Source organism: Gymnogyps californianus, chromosome 1 (genome assembly GCF_018139145.2).
Source record: "Gymnogyps californianus isolate 813 chromosome 1, ASM1813914v2, whole genome shotgun sequence".
In the NCBI taxonomy this organism is placed as follows: Eukaryota; Metazoa; Chordata; class Aves; order Accipitriformes; family Cathartidae; genus Gymnogyps; species Gymnogyps californianus.
Window position 1 is genome coordinate 139,256,293 of NC_059471.1, and position 23,791 is coordinate 139,280,083.

Below are 23,791 nucleotides of genomic sequence, written 5' to 3' on the forward strand. Positions count from 1 at the left end.
CAACATCTAAACTTGATCATTTTAGTAGAATGAACCGTGTATCTGTTAAAAGAAATCTACATTATTTCAGTGAGTTATTTTTAGTTCTTTAGGACATTTGAGTGTCCTAAAATCCATCTTTTTTTTCCCCTGAACCTAGTATATTGTTGTCCTCTGTTGAGGACTGGAATTTCTTGCAGTTACTAGAGGAGCGATAATGGACCTATTAGTATCCTTTTCAAGCTCTAGGTGCTTTAAGACATAAAATACATATACATCTTTAATTGTGGAAAAAAAAGATACATGTTAGAAGTCAACATTTCAGGTTCCTTTTTGCAGTAACAAGAGACTATGCTTTCAAAGAAAGTGATATTAAACTTATTTAAAATGGGTGGTATTAAATTTCAGTTTCATGTTAGACATAACTTTAAAAGTTGTAGTGTATCTATCTGCTCTGTACAAATAACAGAGGCATATCCTACGCTAAAACCACAACTGTAAAGACAATGAAAGATGCTAGAAAGAGAATCACAGCACTTTTCCGTCTTAAAACTGTAGTCTTATAATCAAGCTGGCAAAAAGCAACATAGTTATGTGAGATCACATAATAGGCTTATACCAGCAAATGTCTTTCTAAAACATTTTATTTCCTGTATTTCACAATGTTTGCAACAGGTTGTATCTTAACTCTTAGCTTGAAAGTAGGTTTTAAAAGCCTGGCTAGTGCAGTTCCCATCTGAATGAGAACGTGCATTTTGGTTGTATGAAGACATGCAAGTCTGTCTTGGGACTGGGAGATGCACCCACTAATGTGCTGGGAAGGATCTAGTGTCTCTGAGCTGTTTTCCCTCCTGTTCAACCTCCTCTGTGCCCTTTAAGAAAAATGCAGTTAACTCATTTATTCATGATCATTATCTTTGCCATCATGATATGGTAGAAGAATCATTTAAAGCCCTCAGAAATGACCCTACATTTCAGTACTTGTTAAGTTGAACCAGAGGGGGAGTAGACCAGTATTAAAAGGGAGCAGAATCTGTAACTACAGAATTTTTAATTTGGCCCAGTACAGCTCATTTATTTATCTCAAGTACAACAGAAGAAGCCAAGTTAAGGATACCTCTGCTTCACAGTTACCTGGTTACGCATACCTTGTAGGTGAAGAAAAGCATACTTCCAGCAAGTACCACAAAGCGGTTCAGTAGCCCAGGGCCGTCAGATACGTTCTGTCATCTCTGGTCCATGCTTTAGGGAAGGAAGGCTGACCTACAAGCAGTTTGGTATTATTTCCTGGAATGACAAAGGATTATTATCTGTCCCCAGCCGTTAAAACTTATGTATTCCACATTCTCATATTCCCATTGAACATGAGCATTATGGTCTCCGTATCGTAATGTTTTGGTATATATGTGATTTCACAGACCAAATGCCATCATGCCCAAACTTACCAGCCATGAGGCCTGCTCTTCAAGATATGCACAGCCTTTACAGTTTGGTTTCATCAGGTTCTCCGAGTACTTTCTGCTGCTCAGAATCATGCCTTCAGTTCTCCTGAGCACAGCTGATGAAGAAATGTGATTCTTTATCCTCTCCTGTAATTTTCACTTCAGAAAGTTTTACCAGCTTAATAAATCCCCAGATTCTTGAAGGAAAACAATTATCTGACACATATCCTCCCAACCGATTTAATTGAAGCCATGCTCATCAAATTAGTTAGTATGCTACACTTCAAGTAGAAGTGCATTCAATGCTTGTTGAATTCAACAGATGTCTTAAGCTAGTCATACAGTCAGTGAGAATGGAGGGACACAGCAGGACGATGGGTCAGCAGACAAACTGATGAAATATATGTATAAATATATATTATATATGCAGTGTATGTATGTATGTTAGACACACATTCCTAATTTAAAAGGTGTGTCTAACAGTAAATCTGTAAGCATCAGCACTTCAAAGATGCTTCAGGTATCATTCCGCCTTTAAAATGCCCTTGCAATACACACATCTTATTATGTAGTAAACATACTTAATACAATTTGTTAACAGATATTTGATGCTAACCCAAAAAAATCTGGGCACCAATCCCACCAAAGGTTGCTTATCCACTCTTGTTCACTACTAAAAATCAGCATGATTACTCCCTGGTATAAAGTTAAGCAGCTAAGTGTTTTCTGAAGTAGGGCTTTGTATACCAAGTTAAGGCAAATCAGGTTAAGGCAAAAATCATTCAAGTCCTTAATTGCAGTAGAGCAGAACAAAACACACGTTCATGCCACTGGTGCTATCGCAGAAGGAGCAACGGGTGTCACCATTCCCAGGTGCGCCACCACCCTGCGCTCCCCAGGTCCTGATTCTGCAAACATTTACACAGGCTATCAGTTGAGATCGTAAGTGGTTGTACAAGAGCGCAGAACAGAACTACTTTCGTGTACATAAAAGTTACTCGTGCGTGCACGGTCATTGAATGAGGGACTCAGTTAAGACTTGGCAGCTGCTTTGGATAACGTAGAAGAGGCAGCCAGCAGAGGGTAACAAGTATGTTTGTCTCAAAATCATGACACTACAGTGAATTACTTTCCTGGAAATAAAAGATCAGCACAAGTCATGCAATTAACTTTTAAAAATACTTTATTTTTTTTTAAAACCATTAAGGCAAAACCATATGTCAAATTAACTGTGTTTACATTCAATCTCAAAGGATGACTTTTTTTTTTTTAAAGCACATAGATTCCTACCAGTCTCTATACAAACACTATGAATTCAACCTCTTATTTTTAAAGGAGACAGAAGAAAAATCAGAATGTAAAAAAGAAGAAAAATGTTTAGTTCAAGTTTTTTCATCCTAGATCAGTAGGCTGGTAACGTTTGAGAATGCATCATCATATTTAGCTATATGTAATTTTTACATTCACGAGTGCAAGAGACTTTGTCTTTCCTATAAATCCCTGTGAGACCAGGGCTTCCATTCTTTCTTGACAGTGTCATTTGCATTGTTCTGACAGAAAGAAACTTGGGAACTTGGCTTGAATTAGTGGTATTTTACTGGGAAACAAGCATTCCATGAGAATTAGGTTTGACTACTCCCTGCGAGAAATGTCTGCTCTTTGTACGTTCCATATTTACTATAATAAAACATACCCAAAACCTCCTAAAAACATAGGTGACTGGAAACAATGATCTGTTTTTTTTTTTTCTCTTTAATATTGATATCTTGATTTAACGAAACACTTGTTAGCTCCAGTGATTAGGTAGGGTTTGGCAACATTAACAAAAATGTACTTTTTGTGTCATATCAGATAACAGACAATTTAAGACGTGATAAAGGGTTTTAACATCATGATGTAATTAAGCTGTTGTGTTACATTCCTAAAGAAAATTCAGAGCAATTGTTTGTAAAAGCTGTGAAATAGCAGGAGCAATATGAAATGCAACTCATCCGAGAAGCTGATAAAACAGACTTTGTCAAACAGTTAAGAGGAGTGTTGTTAAAATGCATAGTATTAAAACGTTGATTAGATTTGTTATTACTAAAGAAATAACTAAAGCCATAAATGTTCTGCCACTTCTGAAACCAGAGAAAAGTATTTGTGGCTACTGAGATGGAGCCATGGCTTCACATACCCACCTATCCCACAGGATTCATTTCCCAGGGGAGAGGGATGACTGATGTGATCAGAAGCAGCTCCCTCCCACTGTCTGCACAAATGCCACCGGCAGAAGAGCCACAGCAGTCTGCTGGTGAGTGCCCGTCGATATCTGTCTGAATACACACATGGCACCGCGAACAGCTCTGTTACTAACAGGAGGGCAAAGGCACTGTGTCTCCATGAAGGCAACCCTACGCTACCGTGTGGCAAAATACACCCAGAGTATCTGAATGTGCCAGAGGTAACGAAGTGTGGATTTGAACAGCACTCTACCGGGTTATTTGCATATGAATCACCCACCAGAATATTTGCTAACCTTACAGTTCCTGGTGCACATCACAAACAGATTTTGAATGATTATACTGCGCTCCTACGCAGTAGGAGTAGAATGCAGTACTTGCATGTTGCCAGTATTTCGGTTGGTTGGTACTTTCCCATACCACCAGGTTTTTTTCTTTCAAGTGTAAAGAATGCCATGAAACTTCTTGCATTGATCATAAGGCTGGTGCCTTTCCCACAGTAGGGATTACTGTACCTGCATATCCAACCTGAGAAAATATACCAAAATACTTAAAAAAAAAACTTTAAGTACCTTATGCTTGATCTTGCAGTCCTTATTTAAGGCCCAGCCCGTAATCAGATTAATCTCTTTTGTGCATGCAGCCTATCCCCTGGGCAGAGGCAACTCATCTGAAATTGAGGTCCTTGCAATAGGAATTCTGTTTTGAAACATCCTTGCAATGGAATCTGACAAGATGGGTTAACACAATAAACGAGTTCAAGAACAAAAAACCAAAAAAGCTTCAGAAGCCAAAAAAGGTTTAAAAAACCTGTAAGCACATTAGAGAAAAAGAGGAAACACGCTTGCGCTAGGATGGGTTTAGTTAACAATAAATTTGTATCACATATTTAGTGTAAAGTGACACAGCTGTTTTAGTAGCTTTTACAGGTTTTTTTTCATTGCTGCCTATGAAATTGAGAAAAGAAGCAGCTGTAGGGTACCACAAGGAAGTCCAGCAGAGCTTTTACAAATATGACACAAACATCTTAGTAGACAGTATACCTGTATGGTGACACTGATCAAGGGAAAATTTCAAGTTGCAGTGATTTGGGGAAAGAAAATTTTATCTATTACAAATAAAATGTAGTAAGTGTAAATCATTGCTGGAACATCTGTAATATACTGTGCTTGTACTAGATGCTATGTTTTGACTACAGCAAAATAAAAGGTATACCTTTAAAAGGTAACTTTGTTCCTATATCAGGATTGATTAGCAGGAATGCTGTAGGCACAGATTGTCACACCTGAATCACAGGACACAGAATCCCTATGAACAGATACTGAATTCATCTCTGCTTAAAATCATAAAGGGAACACTCCTATAGAAAAGCCAATAATGGCATTTCAACATTTTGTTTTGCACTGCCAAATTTTAAAATACATCTATAAAAACTGCAGATCGACCTCAGTGCAGGTAGCAGGAAATAATCCTGAATACACATTGTTATTTCCAGTACGCCACAAGTCAGTTCCTCAGAAAGCATCAGTAATGGAGTACTAACAGAATGTAGCTCTTTTTAGCTCTCTTTTCAGACTTTTAAGGAAAATGAACTACCGTGCTGTAAAGCAAAGATGAACTTAGTTTTATAAACTGTCTTTCATATCGGTGAACTTGAGTTAAAACGTTAAAAATATTAACTCGATTTTGGGATTACAGCTCTTCTTCACCTAGACTTACTTTTATTAACATTAAATAAAAGGAAGTCTATGTTCTATGTGAAAATATATTTTAAAATTTTGTTACAGTTGTCAATACCAAAGACTGAGAAGTTGCAGAATTTGTGATACTTCTTCACAAATGATATAGTAATAAAGACCAGACAGGAATAAATAGCAGTTTGTCTTTGACTTCAGGCCCATCATCCTTACCCCATAAAAGTAAATCTTTCCTCACTGTACAAAAGGGTTCACAAGATAAAGTATGAAACAAATATTTAAATTAAATAATTTACATATTTTTCTTAAAGCACCTCTGTAATATAATTTAGTGAAAGTTTATACCTTGCAATTATATTCTTGTATTTTACAAATTGAAACATGAAGAAATGGTATTAAATTAAAAAAATCCCACAATACATAACATCAATAATCTTAGATCAAACCCACATAAAATTTAAATCTCTAGTAAAAGAAGGATAGTAAAGCTGATTAAGCCTAGATAAAAAAAATTATATGCAACTGATCATCAAGAAAGCACTTGAGATACAAGCAAGCAGCAGACACCACACTACCCCTTACATTTCAACCCTTAAAGCATTAGGGTTTTCAGGGAAGGACCATTACTGGTAAGACCTTATGCTTAAGCAATATCACAACAGCTGCAAATGCATTTGTTAAATGTAGTTGCAGATTTTCAACTAAGTAACAGGGATGCTTTTAAGGAGAGACAGAGCTGAAATTGTTCCTCTTCAGACACAGTACAGGCAGCTACAGTATAATCTTCTCCAACTGCTTTGTCTGAGATGGTGTGTAAGTCGTCCAGGCTTTCCATCAGAAATAAGGAGGAAATTCAAATTTAATAGTATGTGACCCAGCTCTCATGATGAATAAATCTCCCGAGTTTTAGCAGTTTGAATAAACAAACAAATGTTTAGATGCTTATTATAAGCTCTTTGATTTGCAAACTTGTGCTAGCTCTCTCATGAGAACGGACTTAGTGCAACTGCTGGTATTTCCTAAATCTGTGCGGGCCAGAAATAATGCAAAAATATGCTCTTTGGCAAGACTTTAGCTTTCTAGCAGCTGGCTAGAACCAAAGCACAAAGGCACATGGAAATGGCAATTAAATAAAAATGATTTCTTTAAATACTAAGAAAGATTCAATTTCCGTAAGTGGAAAACATTCCTATCTATAGTCCGTCAATTTGTGTTTAAAATAAAAGTGGGATTCCGAAATTTAGGAAGGTACAAAGTAACTCATTTTTTTTAAATGGCAGTTGTGTGCTGTTACACTGAAGACAGTACACCTTTAAAGAAAATATCTAAGGAGGAGATAAAAATGAACATCAGATTTCCCTAATATTTGACACAAAACCTTCCTTTTTTTTTTCCTTCCCCTTTGTCAAAGTACCTAGGGCATCCCAATAAATAAATAAAAAACCCCCAAACAACCCTCAAAAATGAGTAAGCTGTAAGTTTGTTGAAAACTTAAGTCCACAAGTACCATTGTTTCCTAGGATTTTTCTCTATCCATCTGTTGTCTTGTCTTAAGCTGTTTGTGGGTACCTCGTTGCTAACCAGAGTTCTTCGGTGCTATGATAGTAAAATAAGTTATGTTGATAAGAATCAGATCAAAACTGTACCTAACAAGCCAGTAAATCTTTAATAAATTTTTAATCCTAAAATCTGATCACTTTATTGCCCTCCATAGAACAGGTATTTTAAAATATTAGATGATCTGTACAAGATGGAGATGCTGAAGGCCCCTCAGTAACAGATCTCAAACTAGTTCAGATTCCAAACTTCAAAAAAACGAACACATATTGAGTCATTTTGAAATCTAATTGGCAAAAGCCTGCTGCAGTCACCTACTGAAGTAGTGAATGTACTTCGTTAAACGTGTAATGTAGAAATTAAGAATTTCTTTTGCCCATTAACGCTCGGGAAGTGAATTGTCTGCCCTGTGTCCTTCTTTAAAGAGACTGTGGATATGTGCATGGTGCAGCCGTGTGGGCAGTGGAATCCATCCAGAATTTTAGGCTATGTTAACATCTTGTTCATATTTCTGTAACTCAGAGATGCGTTCTTTCCTTTTTTTTTTTTTTCATTAAAGGTCTGCAATTTAATTTAAAACCGAAATCAAACTTCAGTGTCCAAGGAACTAGTCAAAAAATGCTTGCTGGTTTTCAAGTAACAAAACAAAATGGATCTGGAACAGGAAAAATGCAAATTACGCACTTTCCTAATGCCGATAATAGGAACCTGTTACAAGTAGCTAACGTTATATAGCTAAACGTTATGCCTTCCACTGAACGATGCTGTTTTCAATTCTTTATAGTTTTGCTGTGAATTTAAGTATTTATAATTAAATTTTCCATGTTTTTTAAAAGTTTCAGTAAAGTGTTTTAGCCACTTTTGAGAACAAGAGCAGGAAAAATAGTTTTTGTCCACACTGACTGTGTCTGATTTTCCTGAGAAACTTCAGTACACCCAAACTATGGAACACAACCTTGAAATTTGCCCTTTGCATAAATCTGAGCTTTGGGGAAAACAACTTCAGCTTATACTTTTTTTAGAAGATAAACTTAAAACAGTTGGCTATTAGGGTTTCAGTACGCCATCATAGAATGGCTGATATTTTGACAATTTTTTTCAGTATGCAATATTGCGTATCAGTTATTTCAATGCTCAGTGTCTTATGCCTAAACCCCACAGTTCCTCAGTGAAACATGGCTGACTTGAAGAATAAAGCAGCAGCATTGCTAAAATCCTCTTGTTATTTCTGAGGGCATACTACGTACTGCTGTGAGACACAAAAGACAACCTATTTCTCATCTGCTGTTTCCTGGTAAGACCAACAATCTTCTCTTAATGAAGTGTTAGAAATAGCTGTAACGTAAGGCCTATTCTTCCTGTTGCCAACTGGCAACAAGGAAGGGGAGAAAGTTTTGTGCACATGCATTTATTGTTTCTGTCCTGCCCTAGATGGTCACCAAATTTGAGGCCTATGCTTCAATATTTCACGCTAAATATATCTGACACTAAAACCTCTGCTAATGACCATCGCCTGGATAAATACCAAATTGCTTTTAAACCTGTAATTTATCCAGTGTCCAGCCATGCCAGCAGGCCTGTAAAGAAACAAGCGTTGTGACTAAAATAAGAATCACAGTGTGATGTTCTCACTTTATCGATCTTACTTAATTCTTGCAGTGAAGGTTTAAGATTCTGAAGTCTCCAAACGTGCTACAATAAAACAAAGTGTCCTCCTGTGCCACTGAAAGCTTAACTACTGTGAAAACGCTAAGATTGGCTCCTGAGATCTTTGTGTTATGAAACAAATAGTAATATAAGGAAATAATAATGTGAAGTTACTGTATTAAAAAACTGAAAAGAAAAAGAGATAGCACAGTGTCTTGCACGCAACTAGCACTTTTGCGTAGTACTCTCTCAGATAAAAGATCCTGTAAAATGGCAAAGTCAAGCAGTTTCCTTATGGCTTATTTTGCATCAGGAGTATGTGCTATTGTAAAATCAGCGTTTGCTCTCACGATAAACTTACTCTCAACTGTGCCCTCTTTTGTAATATTACACAATCGACACCTACAAACGCTGTTCTTGGTAATATTGTCACCTTATCCACTATGGCTGTATGGACAAGGACAAAATTTGGTGAAATAATGTAGCTAATAGTTCTATCGACAGGGCCTAAGGGAGTAGAAAGAAATATATCCGAGTGGATAATTGGAAAAAATGAAACAGTGTATTCATCAGAAAAGTAAACAGGTCCAAACAACTCAATACCACCAAGATACTTGTCAAGAAAGAAGGTGCCTTTCCTATACAATCATTTCTTCAGAGTAAGCTATCACTGCACTAGAATGCTGTGCAGTTGAAATTCTTTTTTCTGGGCTAGGATCAGATTTTTCAGTCTCTCCAAAACTCTTGCTAATTCAAAATAGTATTTTTAAGTCAAAACTGCATCTTGAGCTATTACAAGTTCTCCAAAATACACATGGTATGATGTATTTTTCCTCAGAGACATTTTCATATTTCCTTAAAACACTTTTGAAAAAAGGGTTCCATCGCTTTATCACATTAGTCTTCAATAAACACCTGAATGGAGCATCTCTGCTGTATTCTAGATAACTCTTCAGATTTTATTTCATTTCATAAAAGAACCATCTTTTAAACATGCTAATCCTAAGGTATACCAATGTAATGCTATATGAAGCTGTACTGCATTTCATGGAATTAAAGCAGCAGCGGATCAAAGGTCTTTCAAATTTTTTAGAACTGTATGTACAGTAATATCCAACCATTTGATACACCTAGACTGACTGCTGTAAGAAAAAGTGTTAGTTGGTTCTCAGTAATTACCATTAGCCGAAAGTGCATAATCTTTATGATTGTGCATATACCTGGAGAGAATTTACTGAATTTGTTATATTAATTCTAAAACGACTAAGCCAAGAGGAAATACAATTTTGTTCATTTCTGTTACTTAACATTCTGATTTATTGTACAATACGTATTCCTTACCAATCTTCAAATTTCCAAATAAAAGAACCATTGTAAGACACTTCATGAGCACTATGATCAGTACTTTTCTGCAGAACTCTTTCAAAAGAAGACAAAAGATCCCAAACCAAGAGAAGTGTAACACTCCAGTTACCCAGCTTTTAGATTTTTCATGCTCTGGGCTGAGTGAACAGCAGATAACTGTGCAAGTAGTTTTGCTCCCATCTGTTACTAGTATTGCTCTTGTCTTTAAATATTGTGGAAAAAATACTAAAAATCCTTAATACATATCCCTGTAGATTTCCTGTAGTAAAGGGTGTAAATGTGCATCAGATTCAGTCTTCTTAATTATCTGAACAAGTTGAGCATGCTCTGTGACAAGTTGTCGGAGGTCAGCCATTTTTTGGAGAAGTTTCGGGAAGAGGAAGATGTCATCAGGATGGTTGGTTTGCAAGTGAAGTTTCAGTACATGCACAATGCTCTCCTGCATTTTTTCAATGTGTCCTACATTTACAAGACCAGGACGATCTGTTCTCAAAACAAACAAAAGAATACATGTCATAATTTTATAATTATTCTTTAAAGTAGGCTACTTTATAGATTCTGTATGGTAGGCTACAGTGTATATTTACGTTATACACCAAGGGCAATGAGGCTCAAAATGAATCTTTAAAAAAAAAGAAAAAAAAAAGTAGTCTTTCTTATCCCTTTGGTCGAAGTTTTGCCAATGCCCACAGTTATTTGAGGAGAGATTTCATACTACTAAATACAACCTGTGCTACAAAAGAAAAAAAACCACACCACCCTCTCACCCCCAAAACCAGCAGAATTATCCAGCCTAGGAATCCAGTTCTATATTCTGTATGTCCTGATAACAGAATCCAAAAGTAAGGACAGAAAAAAAAGCACGTGGCTATTTCTAGAGAGTTCCTGAAGTTTGGTAGCAATACAGCAAGACATAAATAACAAGTTTTCACTCTTGGTTCCCATATGTATATTGCCATAGCACAAGTTATTGACAGGACGTGGAGAAGCACCTATTCACTCCTTTTAGTATATGATCTCATTTTCAGGTACTTACAGTCCTGTAATACCTTCAGTCTCCAGATCAAACTTCTCTGTAAGAAGTCTGGGACAACAGACTAAATATACTTCTTGAAAACTTAAGCTAGTTCCAAGGAGAAGGATAGAGGGGGGGAAAAACAAAACAAAACAAAACACTTTGCCTGCAAAGAACTCCCTTGACTTTTCAAAACGTCAAAATACCAATTTATTGTGCAAAAGTAATTCAAGATTTGATGGGAACTTGCTGTCTAAACTAGCACATGAAGCTTTTGAAAGTCTACAGATTGTATCTCTCTTCTCGTAATTGCTGAGGATGCAACCGGGGCAGTGAAACATCCTATAAGTTTGGCAGAATGCAAAAAAGGCAGGCACGAGCAGCTGTTGGAAATTTCTTGATCTTTTATTTCCCTTTCTCAAAATGCTTATGAATAGTTTTGAATTTAATCTTAAATATGAATGTCCTTACTTTCTGGAGGAAAGAAAGGATTATAAATTATTATTACATTTGTGTTCCTTTACTTACAAAGAGTTCAAACAATTGGCATTTAAAAAAAAAAAAAAAAAAAAAAGAAAAACCAAACCCCATATCCTTAGGTACTATGAAATAATTTTGAAAAATACCATCAGCTAATTTTTTTTTAATTAGCTAAGTAAGCTGGTTTTTTAAAACAGCCTGTGATATTAAAATCAGAACACAGGAAGTGCATCAGAGCTGTGTATTTGTGCAGAACTCATTACATGATGCAATCAGCAAGTGTCAAAGATAAGCAAAGCTATAATCTGCACCTGCCTCCAGTCTCATTACATAGTATTTTTCTGCCCATTTGACGGATACAAATACTGTTTCCAACCCAGCCTTAAACATACAAAAAAAAATCGTCCAAACCCCAAACAGAAAAACACCAACACTCTTCACATCTCACTTTTAAAAACAGAGAGTAACTAGACCCCCTCTCTAAGTGAGGCTAAACAGTAATTCCAAGCATGTCTACAATTCTGCAAAGCAAAATACAGGATCAAGACTGTTAACAGTTACACAGTATCTTCCATGAAACATGCTAAAAGGGAAAATGACATTGTTAGCGGTAGAACTGAATCTTCAAGAAATATATAGGCTTTTCCATTAAAATTATTAATTCACGTGAAGAAAATCATAAAATTTACTACCTTAAAGAACAAATACGTAATGCTTACCTCCACAGCAAATGATGGCAGCAACAAAAAGGGATATATCGCTGTCATCCAACTCTAGTGCATTGAATTTCATTGCAAAATCAAATTTTGGCTCCATTATATCACAGAATGGCTTTCTCAGGCTTTTCAGGAACTCCCGGGTTATGAAACCGTTTCCATAGGCTACCAGCATCCCGTCCTTGTTCATCACAGATGCTAACATGGCAAATATGGCTTCATAAACTCCGTATTTTAACAGTGTCACTTGATCATTCAAGTCAAGATTGGAGAAGCCAGGGATAGATTTGGCAAATTCAGTAAGTTCTGTGACGGTCTCTACAGACGTACACTGGCAGCAGTGGAAGATTCGAACTTCTGCTTCCTTGTTCTGAATTCCATTTGCTACCAGTTTTGCCACCAGGGTCTTCTCTGCCATACACAAGGTATCCATATCATGTATAACAAATGGCTACAGAGAAAAAAATACTAATTCAGTTACAAAATAATGGTTATTAATCATTGGTTTCCTAAAGAATAGGAATTTTGATAAACTTTAACTTTCATGCTAATCAGTCTTCAACTATCAATAAACCTTGAGTTCTTTCATATTTCTGCATAAAGAGAAACCACGTATTACAGAACTACAAACTGCAATATCTAAGAACAAGTCTGCTCCCCAAACAACAATGCAAATAGTAAAATGTAAATATGTATGACATATCTTTAATCTAGTTTTATGTAGTAGTTATAGTGAAGATCCAGAAGTACTGTGCTTAGTATGCATATATCCATCTCAGAGCAAGTCCCAGAAGGTTCACAAAAGACTTGTATTACCTTCTCCAGAAGTCCAGGTTATTCTGCCTACACTCCTATCGATTCCTAAACTAACTACACTTGATGCACATCATGATGCTTTCCTGAAGTATCCTAGGGGGAATACAGACAGTCATTTAAATATAGGACAGCATATTTGCACAAGAATGTACTACTCTTGTGTTTTATTATCAGATTTTCATAGACTATGTCCCAGCTGATCTACCACAGAAATTCAGCTCATCTTTCTAGCTACAGTTAGTGCTAAGTCATCTCTAAACCCAGAATCCCACTAGAATGTCAGACAACACAAAATTTCAGTCTCGATCATGGTCTTTTCCATAACCTCCTTAGTTTAAAAAGGTACGTGCATTACAAACTGATGAGCTGGTGTCTTAAAACAGCATATTAAAAAAGCATTCAGACTTTCTTAAGAACAATCAGAACTCAAAAATATTTTGATACATATCTGAAGAGCAGTAATCAAAACAGAGGACAATCCACTAAAGAAAAACAACAAAACCCACTGCTTCCCAGCCTACCAAAGTCATAGCAATTGACCCTGACATTAAATCTAGTTCCATAAATGCTAAGCAAAGCACCTTCCCTGTGCTGTTTTGCTCATCTCAGATTAAATACCATGAGGGACACTTAGTGTTCTGTTAGAAACTCATAGAATTCACTTACTTCACTTAGAAAACTGTCAAACGTGCTAGTTTCCCCAAACAGTTGTCCCCTTTTTAAATGCTTATGGCAACTACACATTCCATCTCACTTCAGTACTTAAGAGTTATACAGAACAGAACTTTCTATGTGCATGTGGATATGAGCAGAAAGTGGCAAAGCAATAAACCCACCACATTTCTAAACCCTTTAAAAGATGTAGGCTATCTTGTAAATCTTTTTGGAATTCATCATCATTTCACTATGCAGAAAATAGGTATGGCCAAGGACTTAGGAGCTAAATTTAAAAATGATACCTTGTCATCATGAAAAATGCTAGTTCATTCTGAAATGAATTATAGTTGTGACAAGGATTAGGATTCACTGAAATCAACTGTTAATGCACTGTTCAGAAACAGGAGGAGTACTAATTGCCAACAACAAACCCCTCTTTTTTTTTATTTTTCTGTTAAAAAGTCAAAAGAAAATGAAAACATTTGTTTTCCCAAGAGATGATGAAATAGCTTAAAAAACCTCTCCTCTTCCCTGCATATTGAAGAGTGAGGAAGCAGCCTGTTTATAATATAGTAGGTCTGATTCCTCATTAATTTTTACTTGTAAATTCACCGAGACACGTGCAAGCCACTATTAGCTAGTCAATCAGATGACTATAATCTGAGCGCCTTGATCGCATAAATGCAAACACAAAAATTAGGATGCAGTGATCTAGAATCCCTGCATGTACGATACATATTGTAACTTACGATTCTGATGTGGTAACAAGCTTGAAAAGGACTTTATGCAGATACCTACTTGGTAAGGTGTTAAAGCATGGTATTTACTGTAGGCTTATGTCAGCTTGTAACCCCCAAAAAGTTTAAGCCTGTGCTTAATTTTAAGCATCTCTTTAATCCAGTGAAAAAGACTGGGATTATTCATATGTCTCTCTTTTAATGTAGAAGCCTGTGCATTTGATTAGACTATAATATGCCAAATCCCATAATTTAGAAGACACCTTGCTTACAATTTTTATAACACTCATTCCCACAGTTACATGGTTTTTATTATGGCCTATGTAAAACCTCTGCCCTGCAAATTTTTACTGAAATTAAAAATGTTGGTAAAATAAGATACTTATCTTCTACATATAATTAACATAAATCACAACAGAATTTAAAAAAATATGCATAAAGTGAAACAAGTCAGTCCTTACAATGGTTATACAATCTCATGTGCTACAAAACAAACAGCAGTTGATAGCATTAGGTAGACCTTGGCTAAATTATCCTGAAAGAAAAATAACCTCTACAGCATACGTGTCTTCACAACCTTGCTTGCTTCTCCCTTTCAGAGTAGCCATACAGTAAAGACCAGGAAGGCTGGGTGAGAAAATGGCCAGAACTGTAAACAAAGAATTACAAACTCAAGTTTTCGTTCCCCTCCTGCCATTGATATTGTTGTGATTAAAACAGAAGTCATACAGAGCTCCTGTACATCCTAAAAGATAACAGTATTTATCCTGGCATTTGTGGCAGAAAAACATTACAATTTTTTTCTGCACTGTCATACTAGGAATTAATTTTGAACCATTTCCCCCACCCATATGAAGAGGTATTCACATTCAGATGTCACTGGTTTTTTTTTATTAAGAACTAATTTTCTTTCCCTAGTGTGCCTACTATAATTTAAGGTTATGAGCTTCCATCTACAAGTTAATGACCTGATTTTCCTAAAGCTTCCTATTATTCTGATAGTGGCTAAAAGCAACCATATTTACTACAGGTATTCTTTTTGCTATTTCATGTCTGTATTAGCATGATATTTATTTTCTAAAAGATTTGCTTAAGAGTTTAACAAATTATTATAATCACCTTATGTACTTGCCAGCTTTACTTTAAAGTTACAGCAAAAGTACTTACTGGATTGTTATTAGTTTTCCCTGCAAGGATGATTCTGGCTTTAACCTTGTTCATATTGAAGTTTTTCAGGTAGGCATCATGAATTCTTTTGGCAAGTGATTTAAGATCTGCCATTTCTGAATCTTCTACATAATTTTCACCTGTTAGAATTTCTGCTTTCAACTTGGCCTTCTCAGACCTTGGCATTCGTCCAAAACGTATTGCTGATAGGAAGACATAATCGTAAAACAAACGTTAAGTTATACAAAAACCTATGCCTTTTACCGTTGCCGATTAGAGCAGCAAGACATTCTGTCTAGAAGAACTGAGGTAGAGGTAGGATCTTTATTATGATAAATTCATGAGTGAAAAAAATCTCATCCTTTCCAACACAGTCAGTGACTAATTATCAAGACAATACGCTAAACTGAAGGTATTCAGATGTTTCAAAACACAAACTGGTATCTGCAATGAGCTAGAATGCACGCCTTTTTCCTTCTACGTTACCTAAGTAGTTGTATTTTGTTTTCTCCTTATTGTGTTCTACAGCTCCCAACGTGAAACTCAAAGTCCACCTTGGGAATTCTAAAAAACTGAGTAAACTCATGTCAGGAGCTTGGCAGAGAGCACACAGCCAGCTGGAGAGCTGCCTGGGGAGTTACTCCACAGGGAATGCTGGAATGGAGTTGGGCCTGAATCCCATTGCCGATTCTGAACCTGCTGGGGCATTCAGTTCTTTATGCACTGAATGTTCAGTTCAACACACCTGTAGCGTCTAGTGAGAACAAAACACACCAGAGACCCGGATTTATGCTCAAAGGCTACAGTCAAAAAAACCTCCTCCTAGACCCAGCATTTTATGCTTCTTTTTTTCAATAGATTAGCCCTTCAAGTCTGGAGAGGATGAGAATAGAGTTTGAGTATCCAATCTAGTCATTAGGATATTCTTTTGAGAGGCAGGAGATGCGAGTTTGAAACACCACTGGGTATGGAGGTCTCCCAGTTCTTGGGCAAGTGATCTTGCCATTTAGCAATGAAACAGGCATGTCTACATCCTTCTTCAGTTTCAGTTTAAAACTAAACCAGCTCCATTTTAAAAGGGGCCTTACCTTCTGATGATGTGCAAGGTTTTGAGATGGCTAATATAGCTGGTTACTCTTACTGCATTTCAGCATCTAACCAGTGAGAGGACAGAACCTCACTGCTTAGACTGAGCAATTCAGAGCATGTGCAGAATTAGCCCTTCAACATGCCCAAGGAATTTTCTCATGACATAAGGAGGTGTCTCATGACATAAGGAGGTGTCTCATGACTCTAGGCATGATCTGAAATACAGTTTTGGACTTCAACGGAAGTCCAACATGGAAGGCCTGTTCAGAATCTAGCCATGGGTGTATTGGAAAAGTGGAAGATTATCTGCTCTAAACTGAAACTTACAGTTTTAAGGTCATGGCTGTAAATCTAGTTCTAGCTCTTTTCCGGAGAAGTATCACCTGCAAGTAAGCAGTCATCTCCTTCCCCCACTGCCTCCCATGTGTTTGCTGCAGTAAAACTGCTGCTACTCCCTTAAACTGGAGGACAGGTGCCCACAGTGTTTTAGTAGGATGAAACAGCTTCAACTGAATGTTAATTCCTGCCCAACCAGCACAGCTCCCTGCTCAACTCCTGCCCCTGAGATGTCACTTTGTTGGCTGGCACACTCTTCCAAAGTCTGCTGCTTCAGGAAGGTTATCACCAGTCTTGCAGAGACTATCAACCCTCTCCCAATGGACCTTAATCTCAGTCAAGGCTCACCACAAGGGAGCCAGACTTCCCCAGAACCAGAAAGTCAACTCTGCCAATGTCTCTTGCTAGGACTCTAGACCACAATGTCATAGGCAGCTTCCCCAACCACGTCCCCACCCCAGCTATCTTGACTGCATAATTTCCTTAGGAAGTTCGTCTCCGAACCCACAGCTTTTCACCTCGGTCAGCATTTTCACCTACTCCCAAACTGCACCTGCTCCCAAGTTCAGCCTTGACACTATCAGACCTACGTAGGGAAAGCAAACTACTGTCATCTAGCCAACCAAAATGTGCTTTTTCATGGCCTAGCCTCTCCCTCTTTACCAAAGTTGCTTAGCAAGCTACATACTGTGCATAAGACTGCCTTGTGGGTTGAAATTGGCCTGTAAGCCACAGGCTTACCAGCCTTATCTTAAATCATTAACACAAACAATAACGTAATTTTTAAACTGGATATCTAAACACTCTGAATTTTTACCATTCCATTTAACAAGCAACCTACCAGACTCCTGTTCCACAGTCAGCACAGATCTTCGCCCTCCCCCCACACTCCCTGAACCATCTGCCCAAGAGCCGTTGCACTGTAACCTGAAAAATAATGAAGTCTGGTTTCCTACCAATTTCTATCCTACGTCATTCCTTCTCACAATGAGCTAGCTGTTCTCCTCCTACTCCTCTACAATGCCCTTGATCAGAATTCTTCCAGTATTGAAATTTGTTTCAATGGGAGTAATGGTGCCAAAGTTCTGGGTGAAGAAAGCAACTAAATGAACATTCATATGGACAAACAGACATCCAGCACAATTGTGTAAAGCTCATAACAGTACACTTGGCACCTGTGTATCAATTACATTACATTAACTACTCATTAGGGAAACTGGTGTCCCCCGCCGCGATCTATACTGTAAAAATCTGAGGTTCAACTCGTATGTGTAAGTCAAAACACTATCCAAGTGCCTGCTTCCAGAAGCAGACTCTAGGTAGTAACAAACAAATTATTAAGGGCAGTCTTACCTACCATTATGTGACATTCCAACTGAAAGGCACTTTTGAAAACGACAGTATTGGCACTTATTACGATTTTTTTTCTGAATTTTGCAGTTGCGATCACATTTATCATAGATGAGTTTTAACCGAATTGTTCTTCTAAAAAAACCCTATAAAAAGTTTGAGAAAACAATATGTAATGTTAAAGAATGTTGACTACTAAACTTCAATCATACAAGTAAATTTTTTTTTTCTTTTATTGCTTATTGATGTCACTAGCAAAACAATATGCAAAGCATAACCCGCCCAAAGGTAAGAATCTATGCAGTGAAATGGTGTGTATGAAGGCATGTATAGAATGGAAAACACGAAAAGAGGGAGTAGCTCTCAGCCCTCTTTCTTGGGAGAGAACCAAGAGCCCAGAGTACCCGAGCAGACTTGCTCTTAAGGATTAAGCAAAACAGTCACATATTGCTTTTGTATGCATTCTCTCAGCGTCCTGTCAGAAATAACCTTCATCTTTCATATGTGTACGTCACACAAACACACAGATTTAACACACCTTTTCTTCATCCAGCAAATGTAAGGGGTATGACAACACAGCACAGTGTACAGAAAAAGCCAAGGACACAAAAATGAGCATTACAGAAAAGCCTGTAACTCAACAGATCTTACTGTGATGTCTCGATAATGCAATATAAGGTTAGTCTTATACTACAAAATAATAGGGTTAGCAAATTTAGAGACATTGCAACATTTTGCTTCACGTGACATAACATGTCATTTAGACCGTGGGACACAACTGACTATGAACTGGCTCCCCATCTCTAAGAGAGATTCTAGCATTATTCTGTAAGAGTTATATTCATATTATCATATTCTGACATTGTGCATGAAGGAAAAATGTACACATATACAATTATTTGTCTCACCTTACGTTATAACTTGGAAAAAAATGGAAAACTAAAACATTAGAAGGAAAAAGAAAAGAATCTTATAATTCATGGGCCATATCATCCCAAAAATTATATATTAATAACATTAATTTGCCCCAGAGATGTACACTGGCCCCAAAACTACAAGAGGTACAATACTAAGTGATTCAGGCAGAATGTGGTGGAGATGAGAAATTCAGGATTTGTTACTGTTATAATGGAAATGTAGCAAACTCACATGCTTCTCACAGCCATACTCCCAACACAAATAAAACACTAGTGGAGCAAGTAGGCTTTGACTTTTAGTCACAGTTTAGTGTTTTAAGTTGTTTTAGTGTTTAACTAACTATATCCAGAAAAGCAGCATTAAAATTATCATTGTGAATCGCCCCTGCTTGATGAAGGTCTGGTATTGAGTTATGGTATCCAGTTATGGTATCTGAATGATTTATTTCAGAAAAAAGATCACAGATATGTTTATTATTTAAATAATTGTAATGGCTAGAATTATATTAATTAAACATTTATGTAACAAATGTTTATCTTCATATAACCCTGTAAATAAAGCAACATGATTTAGGTTCTTAAAAAGAAAATTACAACTGTACCTTACAACCTTCACAAGCATGTACTCCGTAATGGTAGCCTGAGGCTTTATCCCCACAAATTCTACATTCAATGTTTAATGCTCCACTGGGTGATTCATCTATGCTACCTGGAGCTGTGGCAAAATTAATGGATGAAGGACTGGATGCTGGTGAAAGGGTGTCTAAAAGAAAAAGGAACACTTCATAAATACTATACTACCAAGATTGATACTATTTCTGTACTAAAACCTCACAAAATGAGCTTATTCTAAAAAATAATCATGAGTTAATAGTCATTAAGTGAACTAATAATTTGGCCATAAATGTTTGAAAAATAATTAATATTTATATTAACAGTGCAAACACACACAACATACAGGGTGTACCCTGCTAATTTTGATGAGACATACAATGTCAACAAACAAAAAGTCTTACCAAAGTAACCCTGATAACAAGAACTAGAAGGGTGATAATGGTCCTTGAGGATTCAATAAATATGCACCACACAAAAGAAGAGAAAACCAAGCTTTTTTGGATCTTCCCATGTTCCATTTTTTACTTTGATTTTTTCAAATGTTTCTCAATTTGATGTGAACATGAAATTTTTTTATCCCACAACTTAAAATAAGTAACTAAAAAGTACTGAATTAATATTTCTTTTAAATCAAGGAATTTTTCTTAACCATAAAAATGCACATATACCGTCTTCACAAATAACAAATTTGAAACTGAAAAGCAGTATTCAACAGGTATATACTGGTCAAGACAAATCATACAAATTATAAAAAGAAAAAAAAAAAAACCACAATGAAATAGAACCCCCCCTGACTTCAAGTCTGTATCACAATATCCGTTCAACCTGTCACTCGCTCTTTCCAGAAAGGTTACTAACAGCTCATCTTGCTGTTACATCTTCCATCTCTTGTGCCATAGCATTGAGCATCAGATCTATTGCTATGGTATGACAAGAGACATATTCCTAGCTCATGCTGAGTTACACTTAAGATACACTTAAAGTCCCCTTGACTTTTGAAGAGCCACTCATAGTTTTAAATTATCTAAATTGAGGCTTAAAAAACAGTTAGACAACTTCTCTTTCTAAAGAATCTTCTCAAAGTGAAAGCATGCTCCTGCACATCAGTAGAAAGGCCAAACAGGTATTAAAAGGAAGGTAACACAAATGTCTGCTTCGAAGATAATCCAGCAATAGAAGCCTGGCTCAGATATTTTACCTTTTGATTATAATGGGAAAAGCATTTCTGAATTGTTGTACAATGAAGTAAACTCTCCAGACATTTTACTACTAGATGAACATGTTACAAAACTAACACATTCCAACTGTAATTATTTCAATTAATATTTCCACCTTATTTGAAGAAAATATTTTCTGAGGCCAGAATTTCTTTTATCTTCCATCTTGCAACTTGCACCACAAGACTTTAGCAAATTAATGGGTGTGTTATTTTAACAGAAAGATTAAGAAACACTCCTGAATGTAGGTCAGCAAGTATTATGTTGGAAAAAACCTTGGCATAGAACTCGGTCTGCATTGCCAGCACTGCCAAGCCCACAGGCATCAGAGTCATCAAGAACAGCCTAAAACCCAGGATTTTTTTAAAGTGTGATTCTCATTTCTTTTTACTTGCCTTATAGAATTTGAGCCTTAAAAGTTTACATTTTCCATCTTCTCTAACAGCAAAACTAGAACGTTTTGCAATGAACACTGAATATTCAAAGTAGAAGGTGACAGTAGAAGTTGATCTAAATTATTGTAGGACTCGTACACACATACATACAAATAATTAAAAAAACTCATGTCTCAGGAGGACTATGTTATAAACCCAGCACATAATAACTTTTCCTGTAGAAGGCAACTCTCTAATGTGAAGGTCTGCAACCAAAAGGGACCCAAATCATATTTCTACAAACATTCCTTTGGGCAATAGTGCAAAGAGGCAGGTGTCCCTTCTCCCTTCAAAACTCACACTATTCATTTCAACCACTTCAGCACAGAGGCACACCTTGGTTGTATTAGTGCAGTTTTTGTAAGGTAAAATAGTGATCCCAGTCTGGGAATCGATTTAAAATAAGAAACCCCCCAAATAAAACATAATTGAAAACAACCAGAAAGTTAATCATAAACTGCTTAAAATGGCTCTACAGCTAAAAGATTTGTAAAACCACAGTTTCAAAAGGAATACCTTACTGACATTATTGCAGTGTCCCACACCACTTCAATTATTTCCATTTTGAACTCTCAAACAAAGCCTCTCACAAAGATCTTCTGACTAAAGACTATGTAATGTATTAGCACTCTGAGACTGTTACTTTAACCAGGGTAGAAGTCATTAGCTGAACAATGCTACTCTTGAGAAGCGGGAGAAAACAGCATGTTCAAAACATGAGTACACTAAAATATACTGGGATTCTAGGTGAGCTTTTAAGGGTTAGATTATAAATTTTTGGCAAACATTTCACAATACTTTTCAAATATCTGTGATTTGAAGAAACATTAAAAAATGGGGAATTCCTTTAGTGCAATATTGTGACTTCCTATATGACTACGATACATTGTAACTTCTTTACTAGTAATAGTGTTTTTTAAAAGTTATTTTGAAAACGGTGTTGATACCAATGATAATTTAAAACAGCAAATTTACGTTACAGTAATTTTTCAGTGACATTTGTCTAATAAATTAACTTTAGCCTTAAATATTTTAAGACCGTGCTATAATCAGCTTATATATTTCTAATGTCACTTAGTCATACACAACAATTATTGCATTAAAAAAGTTTTTAATTTCTATCAGTATGTATTTATAAAAGAAAGTTTTATGGTGAATTAAAACTCTCTTACCTGTTATAACTGATCCATCAGACCCTGGACCATTTCCCAGTGACTGGAACTCTGTTAAACTTAAAGCTCCAGAGCTATCATCACCTAGAGACTGAGAGAGATCTTGAATGTTCTCCATATCTTGTAGGAACTCTCCAGATAAAGGGCTGCCTATATCATCCTCTTCCAAGGGAGTAAGGGGATAGAGCTGGTTTTCAGTGTCCACCATTCTGACCAAGTAGAGCAGTCACTTAAACTTCTTTACACTGGTGAAAGAATAATATTAAAAAATCCTGTACTTACAATATTAGAAATTTTTTTAAATATTTGAATCAGTTACAGCACACTGAATACATGAATTCTAATCCAATAGTGAAATATTATACAACATGCTGTTGCTCCAGAAGCTTTATGCAACATGAATCATCAACAGGACAGGGAAAAAAAGAAAAAACATCCCCAAAATACTTCAGTATGAATTAAAGTTATGACAAGATCAATCTGTAGATTGTCGTTTTCTCTCCTTTGCTGATAAAAGTTACATATTGTGTTTCTATAGCAGGTATTACGCACTTCCCACCAAAATTTATAGAAAAATAACAAATATCAATATGCATACATACTATGTTTGAGCAGTCTTTGCTCACCTTATCTAACAGCTTTAGATATGTTGATTTGGTCCTCTGTTCTCATCTCTTTTAAATTTGTTCAATAGGTTTTATGACACTGCAGAGAACAAAATACTGTCTTATAGCAAAATCTTTGTAGAAGTGGGCCAAACTAATACTTTTTGACCTACTTTGGTCAAAGAACACCTTCAGCAAGAGTGCTTCAGGATATACAGTCCAATATATCTGTAATTCCTAGAGTTAGTTTTATTTCCTACAGTGAAATAAGTTTTTAAATTTGCCTTCAAAACTAGGCACCAGTGTCATCAACTTTGAGTAACAGCACAGATTCCGAAGTAAACATAGCAAATTTTAATTCCTCTTCTATTGACTTGTCAGGTAAGGAATTAGTAAATGTACTGCAGAATGTTACTATTGCTGCATAGATATACTTCTGCTGAAAGAAACTCATCTTTTACACTGAGTAACTAATACTTGCATTATACTCAGTATGTGTACAAACACATACTGCTGCAGTCTTATCCATGCAATGAATATGCACGGGCAGTTAGAGAAG

General features: G+C 36.4%; 1 protein-coding gene across 1 annotated transcript in view; it reads right to left on the reverse strand.

Annotated features, from left to right (window-relative positions):
- Positions 1 to 9,693: 9,693 nt before the first annotated feature.
- Positions 9,694 to 23,791, reverse strand: part of PPARA (peroxisome proliferator activated receptor alpha) — a 36,348-nt gene continuing 22,250 nt past the window's right edge. Inside the window, exons 3-8 of the mRNA XM_050903771.1 lie at positions 22,628 to 22,872; positions 19,792 to 19,952; positions 18,280 to 18,418; positions 15,498 to 15,700; positions 12,124 to 12,571; positions 9,694 to 10,392 (exon numbers count right to left, since the gene is read on the reverse strand). Of these exons, the coding sequence (XP_050759728.1) occupies positions 10,145 to 10,392; positions 12,124 to 12,571; positions 15,498 to 15,700; positions 18,280 to 18,418; positions 19,792 to 19,952; positions 22,628 to 22,835 (1,407 nt within the window). The 5' untranslated portion in view covers positions 22,836 to 22,872 and the 3' untranslated portion in view covers positions 9,694 to 10,144. The remainder of the gene's footprint in view (positions 10,393 to 12,123; positions 12,572 to 15,497; positions 15,701 to 18,279; positions 18,419 to 19,791; positions 19,953 to 22,627; positions 22,873 to 23,791) is intronic.